This window comes from Emys orbicularis, chromosome 8 (genome assembly GCF_028017835.1).
Source record: "Emys orbicularis isolate rEmyOrb1 chromosome 8, rEmyOrb1.hap1, whole genome shotgun sequence".
NCBI classification, from domain to species: Eukaryota; Metazoa; Chordata; order Testudines; family Emydidae; genus Emys; species Emys orbicularis.
The window spans coordinates 33,888,748-33,916,341 of record NC_088690.1 but is presented as its reverse complement, the minus strand read 5'-3'; the positions used below and the strand labels follow the sequence as shown (position 1 = coordinate 33,916,341).

Below are 27,594 nucleotides of genomic sequence, written 5' to 3'. Positions count from 1 at the left end.
TCACTGTCTGATATCTTTAAAAAAATGATGCAGCAAAGCCTCTTTTGCAGTTATTCTTGTAGCTGGGTTTAGATCCAGTAGCTTATCAAGTAGATCATAAGCCTCATCAGGAACTCTGTCCCATCCTTTCAAATCAGTTGCCTTTTCTGTTATCTTAATTTCCAAGCCATTGTTACCTTCATGACAGTTCTTCAGATGCTGGATTTTTTCCCCAGGTGGTTGGGGAGCAAACTCTACCTTTTTGTCTGTGTCAATTGCCAAAGCAGGTTCATATAAAGAGTTGGTGTGCACATCGCTTGTTGATTTAGCACAGCTGCTATTTGTTCCTCTCAGTCTTTCACAGAGTGTTCTTAAATCCTGTGCTGGGACTTCTTTAGTACACAGTATTGATTTGCCTATGAGGAAAATACTGTGTTTACTAAGCACTGTTTTAGTACACATATACAATTGCAAATAATTTCAGGTTTTTTTGAGACCTCTCAAAGGCCATAGCTGTCCTTCGTTCAGGTGCCTTCTTTCAAAAATTCTCTTTTAAAAAAGAAATGATCACCATCTCCCATGGTTTCCAGCAAGCTGAGTCCAGCATTCTGTGGCCATGGCCCCATTGAGAACAATGAGAGCTGGTAGCCATTTTGAAAGAGGGCAGTTCTATATGAAGTTCTCTAATACATTAGAGTAACTCCTCACTTAACATTGTAGTTATGTTCCTGAAAAATGCAACTTTAAGCGAAACGATGTTATGCGAATCCAATTTCCCCATAAGAATTAATGTAAATAGGAGGGGTTAGGTTCCAGGGAAATTTTTTTCCACCAGACAAAAGACTACATATATATATACATACATATATACACACACACACACATATATATATATATATACATACATATATATATATATATATATACATACATACATATATACATACATATATATATACATACATACATATATATATATATATACATACATACATACATACATACATACATACATACATACATACATATACATACATACATATATATACATACATACATATATATATATACATATATATATATACATATATATATATACATATATATATATACATATATATATATACATATATATATATACATATATATATATACACATATATACACACACATATATATATACATATATACACACACATATATATATACATATATATATACATACATATATACACATACACACACATACATACATATATACATACACACACACATATACATACACACTAAATTTTAAACAATTTAATACTGTACATGATGATGGTGAAGCTTGGTTGAGGTGGTGAAGTCAGAGGGTGGGATATTTCCCAGGAAATGCCTTACTGCTAAATGATGAACTAGCAATCAGCTGAGCCCTCAAGGGTTAACATATTGTTGTTAATGTAGCCTTACACTCTACAAGGCAGCACAAATGGAGGGAGGGGAGAAAGCATGGCAGAGAGAGACAGAGAGAGAGATGCATGCACATTGCCCCTTTAAGTACGCTGACCCCACTCTAAGTACATTGCCTTTTTAAATAGATCAGCAACTTGAGACAGTGGCTCCTGCCAGCAAGCTCCCTCTGTCCTGAGCCCTGTTGTGTCCCCACCCTGCTCTATGGAAATAGGGTAAGCAGGGTGCAGGAACAGGGGGAGGGGGACACCCTGACATTAGCCCCCTTCTTCTCTCCCCCCCCCCCACACACAGCAAGCAGGAGGCTCCGGGGAGCAGCTCCAAGGCAGAGGGCAGGAGTAGCACATGGCAGTGGGGGGGAGGGACAGCTGAACTGCCGGCAATTGATAGCCTGCTGGGCAGCTGCCGCACAGGGAACTTAGGGGAGGGGGGAGCTGATCGGGGGCTGCCAGTCCACCCTAGTTCCAAGCCTCCACCAGCTGCCCCCACCAGGCTACTCTTCCTGCAAGCAGTGGACAAAGCAGGCGACTGCCAAAAGACGTTATAAGGGAACACTGCACAACTTTAAACGAGCATGTTCTCTAATTGATCAGCAATGTAACAATGAAACAACATTAACTGATATGACTAAGTGAGGAGTTACTGTATTCTTATTCCCAGTTTAAGAAGTAAAATGGGGAAAAAAAGTTACCATTAATCCTACAAAAAGTCATGAAATGTAGCTTATACAGAAGATTTCAGTGAGTTTTAACTATAAGGGTAGTTCGAAGTATCTGTTATTCCAGTATTAAGATCATTTTTTGGGAAAAAAGACTTCTTAATTAGTTGTAACAAAGTAATTAAGCCAATTTAGTTGAAAATTCTCAATTCATTCTGTATTCAAGAGTAAATGTTGTAATTTTGGGGAGGATATGGAGTATTCCTCATACATAAAGTGGGTTAGTCCTTGCTTTAATTACAAAACCCAGCTCAGTAATGGAATCACTGCATACTCTGTATTTTGGATAACATACTACACTAACTACATTTGAAGAAAAGAACTATAAAGATCTCTCATATTTGTGAAGTGGCAAATAACTGCCTTTTCATATAACTTGAGAGAAACTAGGAACATTAAACATTTTACTTTCCTTTTGTTAGCTTTTGCAATTTTCCTATGTTTAATACTTTCCTTATAGACTTGGTAGTCATGAGGTTTTTGTGTTGCCATTTTACAGCAGGCTCCACAGTTACTGGCCCCATAGAAAACAGCAGTGGCATTCTGGAGTAGTAGGAGATGAGGCAGAAGTGCTCTTACTTAAACTGAGGCAGGACAGATGGCAAAGCCACCAGTAGCAATACTCCACATCATCCAGAGATGCACTTCCTGAAAGGTGCAGCTCAGAAATTGACCCATTGTGTGGCTTTGAAAAGCTTTTTTTGTTTGTTTGATCCCAATGCGCATCAAATAGTTAAAACTAAAATTTAAACCACTTCTGGCCAGACACACCAACTTTAAGATATTTTAACCAATTTATGTGTGTTTTTTACAACCACTACCTTCAATTAGTAGAAATAAAGAAACATTAAAAACCCAATTTACCTTTCTTTCTTTATGCTGTTTTCCATAATTTGCATCTCCCAGTTCGGAGAATGAAAATTAATGTCGTCAGTTTCACTTTCAGATATTAAATGCTGCAATGCTTGAGTTATAAACAATGAAGGGAAATGTTTACTTGTATAAAAAACCCTGTTTCCACTGGAATATTTTTAATCCCAAATATTTCTAATGGCTTTTTCTTTTAAGCAAGCTAATAGTTACTATATCCATATTTTCAGCCACATTGATTTAAAACTCCAGGGCACTTTCTGCAGAATATGGATGTTAGCTCAAATGTTCTAACCAAATTCCTATAGGAGTCATTATATAGTTGCTATATGCCATTCCCAAAATTGCTGCATTTCAGTGAAGAGCAATATATAGTTTGTAAGGAGTTTGAGAATTCTTTAGGATGAACAGCACTATATAAATGCTAATTATAAACATTAAATAGAAAGATTTTTTTCTGTAATTAAAAACTTGCATACCAAACGTTTTAGCAGCCTGAATAGTTTCTCTGGATCCACGAATAGTCATGATTTGTGCCAAAGCAGTTAAATCATCACTTGCTTTGTAAAATGGATACCGTCCACTGAGCAAAGAAAGGAATATGATTCCTGCAGACCACATATCAATTGCTGCAATTGAAAGCAAGCTTTTAGTAAAAAAGAACCCACAACTTTATCATCTAGAGTCTAAAAAACCCGATGACCAGCAAAGTTTCAAAAGAAATAATGTAATGAATTACCTATTAATTTTGTTGAAATGTAATCTACATGGTTAAAGTTGAAGTTAAAACCAGCCCTAAAAACCAGTTTTAGGGCTGGTCTTCACTACTGCTGCAATCAATGCAGCAGTGGTCGATTTAGCGGGTCTAGTGAAGACCCACTAAATCGATGGCAAAGTGCTCTCTGGTCAACTCCGATCCACCTCTCTGAGAAGAGTAAGGGAAGTTGACCAAAGAGCGTCTCCTGTCAACACAGCGCAGTGAAGACTCTGGGGTAAATAGACCTAAGCTACGTCGATTCCAACTATGTTATTCACTTAGTTCAGTGGTTCTCAAACTTTTGTACTTCACATAGGAAGCCTCTGAGTGCGACCCCTCCCCTTATAAATTAAAAAAACACTTTGAATATATTTAATACCATTATAAATGCTGGAGGCTGACAGCTGGCGACCCCTCCCCCCCATGTAATAACCTCACAACCCCCAGTTTGAGAACCCCTGACGTAGCTGAAGTAGCGCAACTTAGGTTGACTAACCCTAATGGTAGTGAAGACAAGCCTTTAGTCCCCAATCCTGTAAGCACGTGCATAGCTTGACCCATATGAATAGTCTTTTATGACTTTTATGGAACCACTAAGTATAGTTAGAATTTACTTCAGTATTTGCAGGATCAAGGCCTTAATCTGATGCTAGTTTTAAGCACGCAGTCACAGTATGCAGATATAGCTCTAGCCAGTACGAAGCTTTTTAGTTAGGGGAAAAAAATATTAGGCTGGTGGATTACAATGCTTGCCAATAGCCATTAACTTAAAGTGTTTTAATAATAATACATGCTCTAGAGATTATCTAAAAATTTGCCTAGGGAAAAGGAAGGTTAAAATATACAGCCAGCACTAATTCCAAATAATTAAATATCTGAAGTAATTAATTTTCTGTAACAATGGATGATTATTTGGCAATTCCAAATGGATTTATCATACTGAAGACTTTACCGCTAACCTGAAATCACCTGACAAAGTAACCACCTTAAGAAATATAGCAGTTAGGAGTTGTTAATCATTTTCATAGTTTTATGAAGAGTACAAATAGTGTGTTGGGGAAAGTTGCCCAAACATGATGGAAACTTTCAGCATTAGAGTTATGAGAATATCTGTCTGCCATCATTTTTTGAGGGATGGTGGGGAAAGGAAAAGAGGGGTTGAACAGTTCTCTGTGTGTTTTCGTGAGAAAAAAGTAACAGCTTTTGTCTTTATTTATTTTAAAAGGCCAAGGTAATTCAATTTTTTTCTCAAAATAAATAAATAAACTTTTTTTGTAGAATGAATTATACAGATCTGAATTTAATTATTTCACTTACAAACACAGACTCAGAGCTCTGAATATGTAAAGTGCTAAGTTACCTGAAATTGTCAAACTAGTAGTTAAACTCTTTAATGAAGAAATAGCTAAACAGATGGAATTATGGGCACACAGTTGCAAAGTGGTACTTTGCACTTCTGCAGGATCTAACAGAGGATCTCAAAATTATAATCATTGATGAAGTTAGCATCAGACCCTTGTAGGGTAGTTAAATATTAGCCTCATTTTATGGATGGGGAAGCAGAGCCATAGACATTAAAGGTTAGATCTACAGAGGTATTTAAGTGCCTAACTGCCTCTTTAGGCATCTATGTCCATAATTTAGGTGCCTCTGACATTCTCAAAACTGCCACTCAGCTGTTGTCTAATCCTGTAGATGACTAAATTTCCACAGGTCAGCATTTGCAGAGTTAAGTGCTGATGCCACCACTAAATTAACAAGCTAATCCAAGCCCTAGCTCAAACCAAGCCATGAAACAGCATTCTCAAATTAGGCATTCCCCTGCAGATTGGCACATGTGTGTCTGTTTGCTTAGAATACTAACCTGGGATGTGAGGGACCTGACTTGAACCCAGCTCTCCCACATCTCAGGTGAGTGCCCTAACCACAAGACAATTGGGTATATAGGTGTGGGAATCTCTCCTGTTGAAACTGTTGCTCTTTGTATAAATAAATATTCAGAGAGCAATACTGACTATAACCAAATGGTTAGGGCATTCACATTGGATGTGGGAGATCTAGGTTCAAATACCTATCCCAATGATTATTTAATACAAAGTGGAACCATTCCAATACGTTAGATTGGCACGTATGTCTGTTTGCTTAGGGCACTCACGTGGGATGTTGGTTCAAGTCCCTGCACTGCCTGACTTGAAGCAGGAACTTGAACCCACAACCCAAATGAGTGTCTTAACCTCCAGGTCATTGGGTATTCCAGAAGATGTCTTTTTTTTGGGTGGAGAGAACATGAAAGGCCTGGGTTTCAGATGCTAGGGCATTGGATACCTAAGTAGCTCACCTGGCTCAGGTACCTAACTCCAGGAGAAAGTTCATGGTTGAGGATACCAGGTGGAGGGAGGTGCCTACCTCTGGGCCTGTCAGTCAAGCACATAAGGCCCAGATCAATGGGAGTTAGGTGCTTAAATACCACTGAAGATCTGGGCCTAAGGCCCACCCTGACCTCTGCTTTTTACTCTGGGTTACAGTTTGCTGGCTTCTGACGATGCCTCCCTTAACTGCCTAACTCTCCTCAGCTTGGGTGCCTAACATGGGGCTGAGGGGTTAGGCAGCAGGGCACGTAGGGGTTAGGTGTTGCAACATTGAGCGTTACAACATGTAATATCTTTGTGAATCCCGCCTTAAGTGACTTAGGCCACAAAAATAAGTCTGGGAGAACTAGGATTAGGACGCATATCTCCCAACCTCATGCTTTAACCTTAAAATTCATTTCTCTCAATGATTTAATCCATGATTTGAGTGTTTGCATTTCTTCATATTTCTCATGTATCAGAACTTTCAACTACTCCACTGACTACTGCCTTTTATTAGTCTCATTTTTCACAAAAACACTGCTTTCCACAGTATTTACATCAGCTATGTGGCTGACAGACTAACCATCTTTTTCACTTTGAACTACTAGGCTATAGAGGTCTTTATCTTTAGATTTTTTTAACTCAAAAAAGGGGTGTGTGTTTTAACTGGCAACCTAATACAAGTGCACATCTCAATAAGAAAAAGGGAAAGCTTTATGAAGTCTGAACCCTGACTTTTCTATCCAGAAGTAAGAGTTTTAGGGATCGGAGGAACCTGTTCAGAAGCAATCTTGATTACTCAAATATTAATTTTATTAAGGCTGTTCATCTCACATCCATTGATTTCTGGATGCCTGCACAGATCAAGTAGTCTATATCAGCTTTTCCTGTGGTCTTTTAAGAATATGTTTGCAGACATACTGTGTTAATATACTTGCTCTGAAAGCACATTGTTTGATAGAATCTCTCTTTGAAAGCATCTAAAGTATAAACAGGGTGGGGGGAGGGGGGAGGAGAGAAGGGCACTTCAGAACATTTAAATTGACACAAAGCCAAAATGTTGGACAAAGCTGAAAGTTCTGTCTTTTTAAAATCACAAACTCTACTGAACTGCTGCATATGGCTCTACCTTAAATGAATTAAGATGTATTCAAGTTTAACATTTTAAAAACATTCCTAACTTGTTCTTCATTCTGAGTAATGAACACTCTTTAAAAAAAAAAAACAAAAAACAAAAAAAACACAACACAGGAAATGCTTGAATAATGTTAGAAAGGACAATAAAATGAATTCCATATGTAAACAGAAAAGGAGTTCATAGAATCAGAGAAAGTAACATGCACAAATGGGGAAGACCCAAGTGTAGAAGAGTCACTAATTTCAGTCTGATGCATACTACCTGTAGTCTGAGTAGGGCACTTAGTTAACACCTCTGGTGCTCTGAATCCTGGTGTACCCGCCCTAGGAGCAACTTGCTGACGTCTTGTAATAAAGAAAAGCGCATTTAGAGTGTAATAGGAAACAATTCATAATGTTTCTAGTTACAGCAGAAGACTTAAAACCATTTCTAACATATGCTTCCATGAGACATGTCAACATTGTGGTTCACGTAGTAACATTTTAAACGTGTTGAATACACACAATATTTAGGGTGAGAGAACAGTACACAAATAAGTTGTGAGAACAGTACACAAATAAGTTGTATGCTTCAATCAGGATAATGTTTTCAGTTCCATTCAGCTGCAGCATGATTTCTATTAAGGGCTGGCTTACATGGGGACACTCAGAAAAGTTAAGATGAATTAACTTCACACTTTTAGTTAAAGCACTTGGCTTAAGGCCACTTTACTTTTGAATGAGAGCATCCGCACAGGGGTACGAAGTTAAAGCACATATAAACATTTAGTTAATTCATCTTAAACTTTCTGAGTGTCCTCCATGTAGCCCTATCTGGCTTGCAGGGGTCAGGTTTGTTTTCTGAATTAGTAACTTCAACCCCCTCATACTCCATACTCAGTAAAAATGGCATGTTTGACTAACAAGATTAAATGTCAAAATACAGTCACATCAGACCAGGAAGTAAGGGAACACATAGTATTTTGGAAACCACACCCAGTAAACAGAACTTTCTCATTAATGCAAAGAATTGTTGGAATAACCCACATCCCTGATGGAGGAATGGCTCATATGAATGGAAGTTAACTCCACATATGGGATGGATTTGAACTGAAATGCCAAATTGTTTGGCCAGTCTGACTATTAAGGCGTGTACATGATAAAATGTCCTTACAATTTACTTACACATGTCTAGAGAAAAAATGGTAAAAACCTAACTTCCCTCCCTGTCTTAGGCTACAAGACAAATTTACAGTTTTCCTTTTAGCGATGAACAACCAAATGTGCAGAAAACAGTATGTTAAAGGGCAACCAAAATGCCTTATAAATACTAGAACTTGTTGAAATTTCAAATGAAAAAAGTGACAATTTCAGATGTGGTATTGCTATTTTTGAAACAGTTCACACAGTGTAAGTTTCCAGATACAAATTAAATTTGTTTAACAAAAATGTTTCCTCTTATTTACTTGCCAAGACCTGAGTTCATGGTTCTATATTTCCCTTGCACAGCACTTAGACTACTCAGTGTTCTTGTAGGTGCCTAGAAATATCTACAATAAATGGAAGACATGACTGACTCTTGCAAGAGAAATATGGAACCCTGAATTCAAGTCTTGACTGCTTAGCTAAGTAGTGCCTACATTTTTCAAATGTTTGGTTTTAAGATGTAAAGTTTTCATAAATGAATAAAGAAGTTAAACAATTCTACATTTTCAGGTTTTGGGGGTTTTTTGAACAGCATTTCAGTTCATTTTTAAATAAATGTCCCTGGAAGAGTCAAATGATGTGGTTTGGCCTACACTTAAGTTTTGCTGGCATAGTTATGTCTGTTAGGGATGTGAAAAGTCACAGAGCTAACAGACATAGCTATTCCAGCAAAGTCTTAGTGCAGATGCAGTTATTGCAAGAAAAAATCCTCTTCCTGGTTTAGCTTATTCTGTTTGGGGAACTGGTTTAAACTATACTGCCAAAATAACTCTTTTGCTGGTATAATCATAGAATTATAAAGCTGTAGAGCTGGAAGGGCCCTCAAGAAGTCATCAAGTACTGAGGCAGGACCAAGTAAACTCAGACTATCCCTGACAGGTGTTTGTCCAACCTGTTCTTAAAAACCTCAAATTATGGGGATTACACCACCTCCCTTGGAAGCCTATTCCAGAGCTTTACTACCCTTAAGAGTTAGAAAGGGTTTTCTAATATCTAACTTAAATCTCCTTTGCTTCAGATTAAGCCCATTACTTCCTTCTTGTCCTGCATTGATGGACATGAAGAACAACTTGTCACAGGCCTTACAGACATTACCATATTTGAGGACTTATCAGATCCTCAACTCAGTTTTTTCCTCAAGACCTTTTAACCTTTCCTCATAGGTCAGATTTTCTAAAATCTTATTTTTGTTCCTCTCCTCTGGACTCCCTCCAATTCATCCACATCTTTCTTAAAATGTGGCAGCCAGAAGTGGACACAGTTCTCCAGCTGAGGTATAAAGTAGAGTGGACAATTACCTCCCATGTCTCACAAACAACACTCTTCTTAATACATCCCAGAATGATATTAGCCTTTTTCACAACGGTATCACATTGTTGGCTCATATTCAATTTTTGATCTACTATAACCCCCAGATCCTTTTCAGCAGCAGTACTACCTAGCCAATTATTCCCTATTTTGTAGTTGTGCATTTGATTTTTCCATCCTAAGTGAAGTACTTTGCACTTGCCTCTATTGAACGTCATCTTGTTGATTTCAGACTAGTTCTCCAATTTATCAAGGTTGTTTTGCATCTAATCCTGTCCTCCCAAGTGCTTGCAATACCTCCAAGCTTGGTATCATCCACAAATTTTATAAGTGGACTCTCCACTCCATTATCCAAGTCATCAATGAAAATATTGACTAGTACCAGACCCAGGACTGATCCCACTAGATACACCCTCCCAGTATGATGCCAAGCCATCAATAACTATTCTGATAACCAGTTTTGCAGTTATTTCATCTAGACCACATTTCCCTAGCTTGCTTGTGAGAATGTCATGTGGGATCAAAAGCCTTACTAAAAATCAAGGTATCACATTTACTATTCTCTCTCCCCCCCGATCCACTAGGCCAGTAACCCACTCAAAGAAGGAAATTAGGTTGGTTTGACATGATTTGTTCTTGACAAATCCATCTTGGCTATTCCTTATAGCCCTGTTATTCTCTAGGTGCTTATAAATTGATTGAATCATTTGTTCCAGTATCTTTCCAGGTATCCAAGTTAGGCTGACTGGTCTATAATTCCCTGGGTCCTCTTTGTTAACCCTTTTTAGCAAAGACTGAAACAAAATAGGCATTGAACACTTCAGCCTTCTTGATGTCATCCGTTATTAGCATTCCTTCCCTGCAATAGTGGGCCTACACTTTCCTTACAAACTGTTTCTCCACTGGGAAGGGTAACTGCTGTAGGAGGTAGGGGTGTGTGTGTGCGCGCACGCACACGCACACACACACACACACACACACACACACACACACACACACAATATATAGATATATAGATATAGATAGGAAAACCCATCTAGGTGTAAATAAGGCCTGTCACAAACCCAGTTCAGGATTTTAATGCAGAGAATTGTTAAGGTATTTTATCTTACTAAAATTAAAGTCCCCCACATCTTAAAGAAACAGTCTTTATACACTAACATCCAATGGAGAAAACTCTTTCAATGTCAAACTGTTTTAACTACAAATAATTGCATTTATCTGCAATGAGAAAGTTAGCACTGGAAGTGAGTACCATATGAAATCCATGACCTTTGTCAGGTTAGAATACACATTGTGTTCTAATACTTGTAACTTGCATAGGTCTAATGCTATCTTTCACTTACTAAATCAACTGTCCAGTAAATCTAACTTTCTAACCTTGCTTGACAGCAAGGAAGTTGATTTTACAAAATCATCAAAAGCAAATTACCTTGAAAGGCAAACACTGCAAACTCTATCTGTTGCATAACAGTCACAGGTCAAGATAGCTGGGCAACTGTTGGCAGCTTTCCTGGCTACACCATTGTTCACTGCTTTTGTAGAAATAATCTTCTTCTTTGTTGCTAATTTTCTAGATGCAACATCCATCACCTTTGATTGCTTTATGACCTGTAATATAGATGTTACATGTTCTAAATATTTCAAACATTTAAACGCTATTTCCATTTTGCTTCATTATTCTGCTTCCTCTTCCATTAGAGTGTTGAAAGCACTAACAAAAACATGTTACCAGTTTTAAAAGAGGAGACCACCAGTACTATTTACTGATAACTCAAAGGCTAATAAAAGTAGCAAGGGATTGAAGAATCATAAAGTTAGTGGTGATTTCCCTGGGAAATTAGACATTTTTCAGTGACTACTACTAATTAATATCCACAATATATTCATAAGTACTTTGAAATTACAGTAATATTGTGTTTACCAGTATAATGTAATTAAGTTATTGGCTAGGGTTTTGTCTTTTTTTTTTATTAAAAAAAGAGACTATGCAAAAATGGGAATGGAAAAACACTATAAGAAGTGAGTTAGATGCTTTTATTTGGTTACATTATTTCAAAGCCAAAACTGCCCAGTTAAAATATCACTGTTGGCCAAACCCTCTGCCTTTGTTCATAGTTAGGGTTTTTCTTTCTAATGTCTAGTTTTTCACTAGACATCATGCCCTGATTATAAACAGTATAGTAAAAGTGTTTATTACAAACTTAGTCTGTTTTCTCTGTAGCCTTATCAACTGCAGAACACAAAAGCAAGCTTTTGGAATAATTTCTAAACTACATAGATACACAGATAGAAAAAGATTAATTACTATATAAACAAAATCAGATGGGGCAACAGCTAGACCATAACAGTAACTACTGTCACTCAATAGCTTGAAAAAATCACTTAAGTCTTTAGTAAATGTAAGACTTTGCTAAAATGCCAATTCTGTTCAATAATTTTTAGTGCCACAACAAATCACAAATAGTAGTTAGGGATATCTAGTACTGAAACACAGTTAAGTTCCACAACTATTTAAATGTATAATTGATTGTGTTCCTGGTGAGCAGTATTGCTTACTTTTATTGTGGGGCTCTCCTGGTATGTGGAGCTATGAATATTAAAATTTCTCTCTCCAAAGACAGAGCGCTGGACAGAATGGTGCGCAGACCCCTCCTACAACAACAAAAAAGGACAATAAACATTCTATCTGTAACACTGTCAGCTGTAATCTGACAGTATTTAAAAGTGTGATGTGACATAAGGCAAAAACAGCTGCATGCAAGTCATTTTCAGGCACCAGCTTACTATGGATGAAGACAACATAGTCTAGACAAAACCATAAACATGCTTACAAAACACATCATGCTCCAGAAATATGCCAAGACACCCTGAAATTTACACGTACAGCAGTTGTACTTTGATGTGCAACTAAAATGGAGATGAGAAACTTTCTGTGGGGAGGGAAGCCATGGTATGTATTGCTAAAAGGTTAACTCCTTTTTCCATAAGGAAATTCAGGGGCTCACCAAACATTACTGCATTTTACACAGCATGCAACATTACATAAGAATCCACTATTTTTATTTTTAGATATAGTAGACACTGAATGTGAAGTATTGTTCAAGGCCAACATAGTTATTCAGAAACTAGTTCCATTTTCACAAACAGTTTAACTCTTACAAAATGTTTCCAACATGTTGCATAAGTGCACACACAGTAAGATTTAGAATTGGAGACTGACAAATTGTTTTGTATTACATCTCCCCCTGTTGGATGAAGTAATACATTAAATAAACTCATGCAGCACTATTAGTGAAAAAGACTCAGAACCTTTCCTTCTTTTCCTTGTTTAATCTGCATTTGTGAAAGTGAGCAGCACCATTTATCAGATGTTTTTGAGGCTGACTGTTGAGCTATCTGTCTAGATGCTGTAACATTGACAGAAACCCTGTTTCCCAAGGTTAGGTGAGGCTTATTTTGTGAGCAACTTTCCTGTTGGCTTTCAGACTGGACAACTCTGAGTAGTTCTATTTTCGTATCAGGGGTTCCTTGTGCCAAACCAAAATCTACTAGGGCATACCTAAAAGACACAAATTTAAAAAGACAATTTAAGAAAAAAGTATACTATACTTTAAAAACAAACAAACAGTTCCTTATAACAGAAGCTAAGGTATACATCGGCATTTAATCCACTTAAGAGGCAGGGTTTGAAAATTTAGCTGACCCCTCTTACCTAGATGATTTAAACATATTAGCCAGGTGAAATATAATTGTTCCACCATATCCACTGCAATTTAAAGAACAGTTATATGTTGTAACCATAATAATCAATTTTCTATCTAATAAATGTTTTAAAAGTGTATCTCATTCTTAGGGCTGGTCAAATAAACAAATTATCCAATACAGTTTGACAAACAACAGTGAATAATAATCACTGAATACTAATCAATAAGCCCTGCTTACTACTATTTTGTTATACTTACTTTCTCTTCTTCCATTTTCTGTTCTTTTCTTATCATGTGTTGTTTCCCTGACTTGTTTTCAGTGTCAAAATCCTTCCCACCCTCCCCCCTTATCTTATCTTTACCTTCTCCCTATATTTTGTCATTTTTCCCTCTGAAATTTCATACACACCCACACACATACACACTGGGCTTGAAAATTTTACTAGGAATGTAATAGCCAGAGGACTAAACCTAATAGCCCCAGACTTATGAAAGATAGTGGACATTACTGGTAAGGGGCAATGTCCAAGCAAGAAGTCAATCCCCACCTTGTACCCCCACCAAGCTGCTAGAAAATGGGATGGTGCTGGAATTTCTACCAGGGTGCTGCTTGGGTACTCCATTTTCCATACCAGCCTCTAGCTAGTACATATGATACATTTAAAGCCATCATCTATCCCATACTGGATGCTGGAAAGGAGACTGAACAGTGTCTCTATTCCCCACATCTCATTGGCTACTATGACACTGGGTGGGTCTCTGCTACATTAACCTTTCCCCAGCCTTCAGGAAGATCTGAGTGGAGTGTCTTTGCTACTTTATCCTTCCTTCAGCTTTCTGGCTGCTACCAAAGAGGGGTTTACAACCCCTCCCATCAGTCTCACCTTTAGGTTCCATTTCCCTAGTCAATAACTCCAGTGCCTGCCTCCACTATTGTTCACAACTACCTGAGACAACAGCTGAGTGAATCTGACTTGATTCTTATCAATTTCACTGCTGTCTAAAGGGATCCCAATAGTAACAGTGAAAACAGACAAGACCTATTAGTTTTCACAATGTTGAAGTCTGGCAAAACTTTCAGCAGCACCATTGGAGCGGGCTGCAGACTTCAAAAGATATGACTGCATTAGTTTACACTTGATTCACAGTTGAAAGTTTTTCTTTGCAATGATGAGTCTGATGGGGTGGACTATGCCCAGAGGCCCCTGCTGGAGGCCTCAGGGTCCTGCCACACTTATCCCAGGAAAGGAGCAGTGGAGAGGTCCTCCAAGCAGGCTAGAGTGGCTGCGGGGGGAGGGGAGGGAGAGAAGCAGTCAATGAAGGCCCAGGAGGGCCCTATAAAAAGGACCTACAGAGCCAGAGACAGGGCAGTTGCTGCTTGGAACTGGAGAAGAAAGGACTGCATGCCTGGCTGACTGAGGGAACTGCAGCACAACGGTCAGATAAGTAGGGGCAGGGACTGGGGGAGCGAGAGGCTCCTGGCTGGCTGCTAGGACTGAGCCAAAGACAATCTGCTAGCAGGGACCGGGGGAGCAATGAAGGCGCTCTTGGCTGGCTGCAGGGACTGAGCCTGGGGCAGCTGCAGGAAGACAGTGTCTCCAGGGAGGAGGCCTTGGGGATATGGGGTGGACTGGTTTAAAGACTGTGGACACCCCCAACCAGAGGGGGCGCTCATGAGACGTGGGTGCTGACCCCATTACATTGAGAACTACAACTTTTCTAAATTGAAGACTTTGGTTCCACAAAAGCTGGTGGTACATACATACATATATAAATGCTTACTACTTGCCATGGGAAAGTCATTCTGAGTCACTATTTTGTTTCATGCATGCAACGGTTGACTCAACATCAGATCTCATAAAACACTCTTCAGAAACAATAGAATGGTTTTCTAAAATGATTCTAGCAGAGTAAACAAGCAATATGAGAGAAATTCATCTTCTGAGAGTTAAGAAAATTACTTCCACAGAATTTCGAGATGTGTAGATTGATGCAGAGAGTTTTCCCTATAAAGATTTACCTTACTCTTGTATGGACTGTAGTGAAATATTTACCAAGCCATGAGGATATAGCTAGTCACGAACAACAGGAAGGCAACTATTAACTCCTTGCAAAAGGTGGACAATATCACACTAGCTACCTTAATTTAGTTACTTGCAGACAAAAGATAATTAATACAATCTGACCTAGTTTTAGGAATAGCTAATTGTAGAAAACAAACCCCAAAACAAACATCAACTTTCTTGCTATGCACACTTGAGGTGTGCTGCAAGACACAAACAGGTTGAAAACCTATGCAGTATACAAATAAAGGTCAGTATTAACTATATTAAAGTAAATAATGGACAGTGATTTTATTTAGTTTAATCTTATTGAACATGCAACAATTTTACTAGTTTTACTCACTGAGTTTAAAAATTATTAATTTTTTAAAAAGTATTTGCCGTACTGTGATCCAAACTTTTTTCATGCTTACTATATTGTTTCTTCTTTCCCACCCTGACCAAGTCCCTAAACTCTAAATAAAAATTTTATTTATTTATAAACATATTTCTACTGCTTAAGCCCATATTGTATAGCTGGAAGGGAAAAACCCAAAAACTTAATTTACTGTGTTCTGCCAAGGCACACATTCCCAAATGAGATCATAGTAAAAGTCAGGTGAGTAGACTTACTCTTTCAGCCGCCTGTTGTACAGGAAGTTACTGGGCTTGACATCACGGTGAACAATACCAAAGTGATGAATGCGCCTCAATGCTTTAAACAGATTAAACATGTATTCTCGTACTTCTTCAAAAGAGAGAGAGTTCAAAACATCCTGAAAGATTATTTGAATATTGTAATTTTGCAACTCTTTATAATTAAGTATTTTACTGCTTATATAAAAAGAAGGCTGGGACTTACCAAAAAGGATTCATGTTCCAGATATGGCATAACGATAACTACATGATCATTTTTTCTAAAGCAATATTTAACTCCCATAACGTTATCCTGCCCCCTAAAGGAAAAATAAAATACTATCTTGAAACAAATAGAAAATAGGTTATTTCACCTGGCTCCCACAGAAAATTTCAGCAGTGCTTTTTCTATTAATACACAAATTCCACATTGTATGGCTGTTCATCAGTGTTAGGTTGCTGGCTAACTACCAGCATGTACTCTGAACACAATCCCCTCATTACTTTTCTCAAAGTGTTTCATTCTTCAATTTGCAACGAAGGGCTCTGCAGACCATTGGTGCTTCATAGCCCACTTTTAGGGCTTGAGTCTGCTCTCATGGATTTGCATGATCCAGGATTGAGCCCTTTGAGAGCAACTGGTTTAAAATGTCAGGTAAGAGCTATTCCAACCATCTGTCTTGGAACCAGCAAATATCAGCAATGCACCTCCATTCCTAAACCAGTGAAGAGAATTCAGTGCCATTGGCCAGTATTTTCAGATGTACTAGAGAGGATTCTATCATAGCCATTTCCTACCTAAAACATGTTTGATTGCATATGTATACTGTGTAACTCTTAGAACTTTTTACTAGCATATACAAAGTCAGTTGCAAATTGAGACTAGCATAAAGCAACATGAGCATTATAGTTAACATGATCCATTTATGGTACGCCCTTGATATAGAGTTATTGATTTTTATTTTCTTGTGGTCAAAACTCCAGCAAAATGCAAGAAGTACCAAAACTAAAAAGTAACTAGACACACAACTTAGTTTTAGATGACACTTAAATTCAGTTATCACATCTTTAATTCCTTTTGCTAAAAAAAAAAAAAAAAAAAAAAAAAAAATCATCTACCTACCCTGCTATTGTAAGGCACTGAAGTTCAGCAGCAATTCGTAGAGGATGACTAGTTGGAATTAGGTGTTTCAAAGCCATTTTTTCCTCACATCCTGCTTGTAGCTGGGCTGTGGCCAAATAAACTGAACTAAAAGTACCTGTAAAAGTATGAAGCCTATGTTTAACAGCTTTGGATTAGCTACGTTAAAGTATTTCATGTTACTGGTCTGACTGCTGCACTTGTGGTGAAAGAGAATCTATTTGAGTCAAGTTAAGTTTGTGACACAACAATAGGTTTTAAAGTCAAGGCTAAAGCATGAGGAAAGTGGTTTTAGTACAGAAAGCCACTTAAGTACTTCAGGGTTATCAAACAAATTAAGAAAATTAACCATGAGTGTCCAGAAATTGGGAAGTACAAAATAAGTAACATTTCTTAATAGACCATAAAATATAATTTAAAGTTATTACAATTGCAAATGTTAAACCAGTATGCAAGTATAACAAGTCTGTAGTTGCATATACAGATCACAGTTGCCAGCAGGAATCAACTCTAGTACTATCAGCAACAAAAACACAGGCCCCTCCACTTGAGCTAAAGGAATAACATCAATAACTATTAAGTAGCAAGACCTTTGCCTTTTTGGGGAGAGAAACTGAAGGGAGGATATGACCCCACACCCTAAGTTAGTGGAAGTGGAAACACATCTTTACATATAAGCCTTCAGTATTGCCAGTGTCACAAATGTCACTTTTTAGCAACATATTCACTTCCATCAACAGCGTTAGAAACACCAGTTGTAAATGAAAATAAAATGTCATTAAACAAGGTTGTTTATTCATGACAAGAAGCATTCCATGCTCTTGAACTTTCAGATTGCTGTACTGAACTAAATATGTAGCTCTCTTTTAAAGCAGCTTTACAGACTAGTAAGTTTTTAAATATTTAGCAAGCTATCACAAGTATTACAATCATAAATAGCTGTTTAAAAAAAAAATCAAACCTCTACTTTATATACTTTCAAATATAAGAACAGTCAAAACATTAAGTTTAGTGAAAAACTTTCACCAAAGATCTTGCAGGTAAAATTTTCAAAAATGTGTAGGCTCCCATCCTGCAAATATTTACACATATGCTTAATTTTATTGCCCTGAGCAATCCCATTGATTTCAATGGGATTACTCATAGTAAAGTTAAGCATGTGCATGGTCACACAATTGGGGCCTAAGTCCCATTGTCAAATTTTGAAAATTTTACTGTGTGCCTAGTTTGAGCCCATACTTTAAAAATAACTTAGCAATAATAGTCTGTTTTCCTCTCTTAGCCCCACCAATTGGGTTTAATATTGGAAAAGCAGAGAGAACTTTACTGGTAGTGAAATGTCAGAGTATAATTGTATATTTAGAATGTATACCTTAGAGACAAATATAGGTGGATTAAATCTTACGTAGATACGCTTAGTTAAATGTACTCCAAGAGCTGCAGCACCCTATAGCAGTTTAAACTGCATGGTCTAAATCAAAACAAGCTGTTTAATCAGAGTCTACTTTGGTAAGAGGTTTCAAGAATCTGGCAGGAAAATCTCTTTGGAAAAACCCTTATCTACAAGCATTTGTACTTGCAACTAAATATTAGAACTCCCATTTACTTCTAACAATACTAAAAAGCAATCCATAAAATGGCAGTCATACTAGAATTTGCCAATATTGGACTTCATTATATAGTTTTATACTCTTAAAATTTGTATTTCTTAAGTACATCAAAATTCAAGCAAATAAATACACATTTACCTTCTCCAATTTTTTCCTTAATTTTGAACACATTTACAAGCTGTGGCACTGCTTCATAAAGTTTTTCAATATCTATTTTTACTCCTGTTGAGGAAATAAAGGAAAACAGAAAATGTTTTGCTTGGTCTGAGTTTACTAGTTAAATTTCAGGACATGTATTAGACTTTAATTCATACAAATGAGGGTGAAATTACATAAAAAGTAGTATAAAACAAACTGAGGCTCTGGTCCTGCAAAGACATATGCAGGTACATTTGGATAACACTCATGTGCATAAGTTAAACATGAACACACTTGCAGGTTTAGTGCCCAAGATCGCAAAAGAGTAGTAAAGACTATTCCAGTTAGCATAGTGCAAGGTACCTGAGGCACTCACATAAAAATATTGTACTGTAAATGATCAAAGAATGTACAGTTTGAGGTAATCTGCAAAGAGTTTAACTTTTTTTGGCTTGAGACTCATGATCCATGAATATCCACCTTTGCCTTATTTATTTATTTTTTGGTCCAGACCTCTATTGATTAAATTTGATGTTTCTGATCTACCTTCATGGAAAAACCCAATTGAGAGGGGCATTAAACTCTGCCCTTCCTGACATAACTGCAAATGGAATGCCAACAGTACTGCCCCATCTATCACGCTCTAATTTATATGCTGCTACAATGTTTTGTTTAAAACTTTTAAATTGTTGCCACTCAGCACAGCATGGCCAACCCTCAAAATTAATAGGATCTCAGATTATAGTTCAGAGACTAACATACACATGGAGTTAGTAATGTCACCATTTCATAAAAGACAAATCTACACTGGCTGCTGAGAAATGGGTATGTAAGAGGTAAACTTCAAAGAGTACAATAAAAAGGAAAGTATTAGGAAGACAAACTCGTATATTATCATTAGAGGGCTGTTAAAAAATATTCAAAAAAAGCCTTGCTGATTATATTTAAATTGTTGCATTTTATACTCCAATCACTAGATGGCATAGCAAGGATACTGCATTCTTATTGGAAAACTAAGGAATTTCACTCAAAGGATGGGCCCTTGTTATTTTAGAAAAGTATTTATTAGAGGACTCATGAATGCCTTCTAAAAAAAGCACACTTCTTTTGAAATTTACAGAGAAATTCTAATTTATGCTGTCTTATTAGATGTTCTAACTATTGTCATGAAACAATAAACCATTACACTACTGCTAAAATACTATAAAGCCTTAAAACATAGAGCATATAAAAATATACACAAGGCAAGTTACATTTAAAGTTGAAACATTTTACAATGGTTGGGCTCAACTAGTGTCACCCTTTATCAACTGCTGTAACACTAGTGTTTGACTCCTAAGTCCATATTTAGACACCTAGACAGATGGCCTGATATTTCAAAGTAGTGAGAACCAAAAAGTCATTGGCCCATACTTTTATAGAGTTTGTGGCTAATTACTGCAGCAAGGGTAAAATGTTCCTACAATAGATGTTTTCAAGAATGGTTTGTATTGTTTTCACATAATAAAAATGATGATGTATTTGGTAGGAGCTAAACTCATACGAATTATACATACTAAAAAGGGAGAGGGAGAATCATGCCCAAATTAACACATACAATAGCAAAATGTTTAAACTAGGATTATATATTATACAAAAGAAGCACAGTAAGCACTGATGTAACAAATATCATGAACAATGAAAATCAATTTATAAACAGTCATAATACCAGAAAGATTACAATAGGCATATACTCTGTATGTATATATGTATTCCCAAACCCACACATTAGCCCAAATGAACAAATTTCAGTGCTGCAATATAAACAGAAGACTGAAATGTGACTCTTGAATCCTTTCCCTCCTTTCAAGAACCTGAAAACAGATGTCAGAAGTCCCCATTAGAGTTTTAAAATAAATTTTAGTTGAAAGTTAATTACAAAAAAAAAAATACATATTAAACTGCTGAAGGCTACTGCCCCCACACTGTGTATTTCATCTCATCATTCTTCCTCATCTTCCCCCACTGCCAAGTCTCTTCCTTCTTTTAAAATATGCTCATTAATAGTTGTTACCCATCCAGCCTTTCCAAGCTTGTATCCACACTGCAAAATAAAATTAATGTTAAAGTTATTTTTTTTAAAACTCCTAACATTTAAGTGTCTGCCACTGGTTGGTACTGGGCCGGCAAAGGTACATCAGATCTTTTTTAGAAGAAAAAGACTATCATTTTCACCCTATAATACTTGTTTTGAAGTGTTTCGGTGACTAATTATAGAGTATACTCCTGGGGGAATTTTGTGTCACTGCGCATGCACAGAATTCATGTCCACTGCCGATTTCTTTGCTTCCCCGCAGAAAAATTACTTCTGATGGGAAAGCAAAGGGAAACTGCAAGAGCGGTCATGAGCCCCTCCCTGGCAGCACAGGCAGGTTGGCTCAGGTGCCGGGAGCAGTCAATAGAGACATAAATCACCACTGGCAGGGGGGAGCTGGGCAGTCAGGCAAGTGAAAGACACACACTATCCTTCACTCACTATTGCAGCACGCTTGGTGTGGAGGGACAGAGTTTCAGGGTGTTTCTGAGGAGGTAGGCATGGGGAAGGTTCTGTCCCTTCAGGCAGAGCTGAATGTAGCAGCCTGCCTGCTTAGTAAATTGTTCCCATTGTCTTTGTGAATTCCCCCAGGAGTATAAAACAGGTGTAAAAATTTTAAGGCTCCTTCACATTGCCAGAGATGTGTAAAGGACAGTATGGCATTATAAATGCTTATGGTGCTTTCATGATTAGAACTGATCTAAATTTTTGGACTGAAAAAAATTCCTATCAAAACGTGCTCCATGAACTGTTTGCTACTAACCTTTTTGGAGATGGTCAGTAGCCAATATAAATCGTGAGTTTGATTCCCCTGCCCTCACTTGCTCTTCAGTTGCCTATAATGTAACACTGAGCATATGGCTGCATATATTTGTTGACTAATAACTAGAAATAAAGGGTCAAACCTAACAACATTACTATGAGGCAAGGGGCTTTAGCAATTTCCTCCAATGCTCTCCACTCCCATTTTCCATCCATTGTATTTTAGTTTAAATAAATTACCAAAATAATTGAAACCAGAGTGATTATATTGCGTTATTTTGACAAATAAAATATGCAGAATTTTAAAATGTGCACAGAATTTTAAAAAAATTTGGTGCCGAATTCCCCCATAGAATCATAGAATATCAGGGTTGGAAGGGACCTCAGGAGGTCATCTAGTCCAACCCCCTGCTCAAAGCAGGACCAATTCCCAACTAAATCATCCCAGCCAGGGCTTTGTCAAGCCGGGCCTTAAAAACCTCCAAGGAAGGAGACTCCACCACCTCCCTAGGTAACGCATTCCAGTGCTTCACCACCTTCCTAGTGAAATAGTGTTTCCTAATATCCAACCTAGACTGCAACTTGAGACCATTGCTCCTTGTTCTGTCATCTGCCACCATTGAGAACAGCCGAGTTCCATCCTCTTTGGAACCCCCCTTCAGGTAGTTGAAGGCTGCTATCAAATCCCCCCTCATTCTTCTCTTCTGGAGACTAAACAATCCCAGTTCCCTCAGCCTCTCCTCATAAGTCATGCGCTCCAGACCCCTAATCATTTTTGTTGCCCTCCGCTGGACTCTTTCCAATTTTTCCACATCCTTCTTGTAGTGTGGGGCCCAAAACTGGACACAGTACTCCAGATGAGGCCTCACCAATGTCGAATAAAGGGGAAAGATCACGTCCCTCGATCTGCTGGCAATGCCCCTACTTATACAGCCCAAAATGCTGTTAGCCTTCTTGGCAACAAGAGCACACTGTTGACTCATATCCAGCTTCTCGTCCACTGTGACCCCTAGGTCCTTTTCTGCAGAACTGCTACCTAGCCATTCGGTCCCTAGTCTGTAGCTGTGCATGGGATTCTTCCATCCTAAGTGCAGGACTCTGCACTTGTCCTTGTTGAACCTCATCAGGTTTCTTTTGGCCCAATCCTCTAATTTGTCTAGGTCCCTCTGTATCTGATCCCTACCCTCTAGTGTATCTACCACGCCTCCTAGTTTAGTGTCATCAGCAAACTTGCTGAGAGTGCAGTCCACACCATCCTCCAGATCATTAATAAAGATATTAAACAAAACCGGCTCCAGGACCGACCCTTGGGGCACTCCGCTTGAAACTGGCTGCCAACTAGACATGGAGCCATTGATCACTACCCGTTGAGCCCGATGATCTAGCCAGCTTTCTATCCACCTTACAGTCCATTCATCCAGCCCATACTTCTTTAACTTGGCAGCAAGAATACTGTGGGAGACCGTATCAAAAGCTTTGCTAAAGTCAAGGAATAACACATCCACTGCTTTCCCCTCATCCACAGAGCCAGTTATCTCATCATAGAAGGCAATTAGGTTAGTCAGGCACGACTTCCCCTTGGTGAATCCATGCTGACTGTTCCTGATCACTTTCCTCTCCTCTAAGTGTTTCATAATTGATTCCTTGAGGACCTGCTCCATGATTTTTCCAGGGACTGAGGTGAGGCTGACTGGCCTGTAGTTCCCCGGATCCTCCTTCTTCCCTTTTTTAAAGATGGGCACTACATTAGCCTTTTTCCAGTCATCCGGGACCTCCCCCGATCGCCATGAGTTTTCAAAAATAATGGCTAATGGCTCTGCAATCTCATCCGCCAACTCCTTTAGCACCCTCGGATGCAGCGCATCCGGCCCCATGGACTTGTACACCCCAGGAGTACTCAGAATAGAGAGGGCCTAATTGCACAAGACGCTGAGTTAAGCAAAGCAGCTCAGCATCCTGGCCACTCCTGAATCCTATGAGGCATGGTAAACTGGGGACTTTGTAAGCTAGGTATGTTATTTTAGAGCTGATGAGGAATAACCTCTGGTAAGATCTTACTGTTCATGTCAAAGTTTTTGCTTTGACTAACAAAAAGAAGAATTCAGAAATTTACACTCTGCTACATCAACGACATAAGTTAATGTTTCAAATATTAATAGCACATATCTGCACCTGTGGTAGAAACTGACAGTAACAAGCAAAAGCTTTTATTAAGCAGTTATACAGTATATTAAACATAATTACAACACATTTGTTTTCTTGCTAAGTGTTATTTCTTAATTTTGCTTTATTTGTACAGTAATAAAGTCATGGCAAATGTATTCATTTTTGTCATTTTCATAAAATGAAAGCTTAATTGTGTTCTAAGAATCTTGGGAAGTCCTTAGAAGTTTGATTTTTAAAAAGTTCTGTCACCACACAAATATTTTCAGACGCTTAATAGAAAGCAAACACATTAAGAAAACATCCACATGTATGTGGGGTTTTCTAGCTTTTAGTGAAAATGCACATCCACCATTTGCCCAATTACTGTTTTTGACTACAAATGATGCAAAGCCATAACCATTTACCCCAATACTTCCCCACACACACACACACCACCTCACTTTAACACAAAACAAATATTTAAGATGGTGTTTGGCATTTGATATTTTTTCTTAATCCTACAATCAGATCACTTTGGCCAACAATGACAAATGAACAATTCTCAACACCATATGAATGGAACAGTCTTCAAAATAATACTGTCCATGTTTGTATCGTTTCCCAGGTAAATACAATGAGAAATACAGAATAAGAGACTCATGTGATACTGTCCATTTTAAAGGATGTTTGCTATTCCCAAGTGGTCAAAAATCAGGGTGAATGATTTAAATCACTGATTTTAATCCGCAAGCACAGAACCTGGCTTTAAAATTATCTATTTTAATCATATTCTGCATTTGTACTTTTCAGATATTTTCCTAAAAAAACGTTGATTCTCATTAGTTGGTAACTATTAAAACATGTTTTTTTGCAACTAAATATACCTTATCTCCTAACTTTGGTGTTTCTTTTTGCTATCAGGAGTATAAACCACGTTTATTTAAGCAATTATGTAGCTTAACATACATCTAGTCAGATTATTAATTTTTACATTTTTATTACGTTAGAAAACTGTGTGTGATGCATTTCTTAGTTTTTTTAACTTGATTTGTGTCATGCCATATTTGAAAGAAAATTGTCACATTCAATTAAAAATGCACAAAACAGAACTTTTTGTTATTAAATAAAACTAAATGTGCTGGAGACAAAAGTATCAACATATGTTTTTGCATTTAAAACTAATTGCTTTATTAAACAAAGGAGGTATTGAACAAACTAGTCATTGACCTGAACTATTTGAATAAATTGAAATGAAGAAAATATTCTTTCTACATCTGCAGAGGAGGCTACTGCTGTCAAAAGCTGGTTTAGCACTTCCACAACCTCTGGTTCCAGATGCTTAGCCAGTGACTTCCAGCAGTGCAGTGCTTTGACCTTCTTTAAAACTTGGCAGCAAATATGCACTGCTTAATATTTTTTGTACTTAATTTAAATGATTTATAAATTATAAGCAACTTAGGTCCTAACATAGGTTGTTGATTTCAAATCTAATTTAGAATAGATCTGTATTTAAATACAAAAATCAGGGTTTTTAAAAACAATATTGATTTTTGTATCTAACCTGCCAAAGATAATAAGAGAGGAGACCCTATAAATGCCATTCAAGACAGAACTGTAAAGACTGTGGGGTACATAAATAACATTCTTGCACCACCCAATGACAGTTACATTACTGTGTTCTGAAGAAGGTCCTATACCGATTTCATTTATCAGAAGGCTAGTAACCATAAGGCTGAGCATCGCAAGTGAGAACAGGAGTCGTCGTCAGATTTTCTGACTTCTGAAAGCGTAGGAATCGGCACACTGGGTCAGACCAATGGTCCTTCTAGCCCAGTATCCTGTCTTCCGACAGTGGCTAGTGCCAGATCCTTCAGAGGGAATGAACATGGCAGGACAATTAGCGAGTTATCCATCCCATCATCCAGTCCCAGCTTCTGGCAGTCAGAGGTTTAGAGACACCCAGAGGACAAGGTTGCATACCTGACCATCTCTAGCTAATAGCCATTGATGAACCGATCAATTAACTTACTTAAGTCTTCTTTGAACTCAGTTATACTTTTGACTTTCACAACAGCCCCTGGCCACGAGATCCAAAGGTGACTGTGCATTGTATGAGGAAGTACTTCCTTACATTTGTTTACATTGGGTAACACCTGGTTCTTATGTTATATGAAGAGCTAAACAACACTTATTCACTTTCTCCACACCATTCATGATTTTATAGACTTATCATATCCCCCCTCAGTTGTCTCTGTAACTGATATGGTAAGTTCTATTGAAATAAAGCAGCTTTTAGTACAAGGTTGCTCATATCCTGCTCCAGCTGAAGCAAGTCTAAAAAATTTTTCTGAGCCCTGCATCTTGCCAGGGCCAGCTCCAGGCACCAGCCCACCAAGCATGTGCTTGGGGCGGTGCGGCGGGGCGCTCCGGCCCCAGAGCTGGGCCACGACCGGGCTCGCCGCCCTCCCCCCGGCGCTCCCTGCAGCTAGATAGCACAGACACCAAAGTGGGTGGCATTAGCCAAGGAGGCAATGTGGCCAGAATGCTCAGAGAATGCACTAATTCAACACAGTCTCTGCTGTTGGGGATCCTGCAGAGCCTTGGCAACAAACGATGGTTGCCCCAATGGGTGCAAACATCACCTGTCCTCTCCTGGGGGTGGGATAGAACTTCCCCATTGTTGCAACGGGATTCAAATTACACGACTGTGCAGGGGATTGACAATGTGTTCAAATCCTGCCCAAGACAATAGTGACCCGAAGTCACCATCATTACAGGTGGGATAGCCAATTTATAGGAAATAACTGAGGGTTAAGGCCATTTTCTCACCTCTGAAGGACGAGGCTGAGACACATCCTGAGGTACACTGGAGAAGTAGCACTGTGTCTCTGGTCTTTGGCTAGATGACTTTGATCTCAAGGGCTATCAATATGGAAGTCTTCATAAATATTTATTCGGGCATAAGCTTTCGTGGGTTAAAAACCCCACTTCTTCAGTTGCAAGTTGCATCTGAAGAAGTGGGGTTTTTAACCCACGAAAGCTTATGCCCAAATAAATCTGTTGGTCTTTAAGGTGCCACCGGACTCCTCATTGTTTTTGTGGATACAGACTAACACGGCTACCCCTCTGATCCTTGACATAAATATTATATTCAGCAAGGAAAATAGCGAGCTCAGGACATATATTCTAAAATTATTATAATAGTAACAAATTTCATAGCACTATTCTTTTACAATTCACTGATCCTATTAGAATACTGCAACTACATACTGGGCAGAAACAAGCCTGGAAATATCAATTCAAAGCCCCTGAACATTGAACTTTTTTGTTAAAGTTTTTCCTCTTGAATCTTGTTACATGTATTCTTCGTGTAACAGGATCTTATCCAACAATACATATATACAGTAGTGGAGAGTCTAAAGTGAAGGGGAAGAGAAACATGGCAACAACAACATTTTAATCAATGGCCTCTGCTCTAAAATACATACCTGACAACTTGCTGTTCTTTTCATGTTTTCTACAGAAATTTTCAGCCTGCAAAGGAGGTTGTTCATCTCGATAAGCGTTCAAGGATGCTTCCAT

At 38.1% G+C, this 27,594-nt stretch overlaps 1 protein-coding gene across 1 annotated transcript; it reads right to left on the bottom strand.

Annotated features, from left to right (window-relative positions):
• On the bottom strand, nt 1-27,594 carry CDC7 (cell division cycle 7). Its single transcript, XM_065409837.1, has 11 exons — nt 27,501-27,594; nt 19,032-19,115; nt 17,266-17,401; nt 16,369-16,462; nt 16,140-16,282; nt 13,070-13,319; nt 12,317-12,412; nt 11,190-11,368; nt 7,527-7,609; nt 3,499-3,648; nt 1-395 (listed from the first exon to the last, which is right to left on the bottom strand). The coding sequence occupies exons 1-11, from the start codon at nt 27,592-27,594 to the stop codon at nt 1-3; spliced, it is 1,704 nt and encodes a 567-aa protein (XP_065265909.1).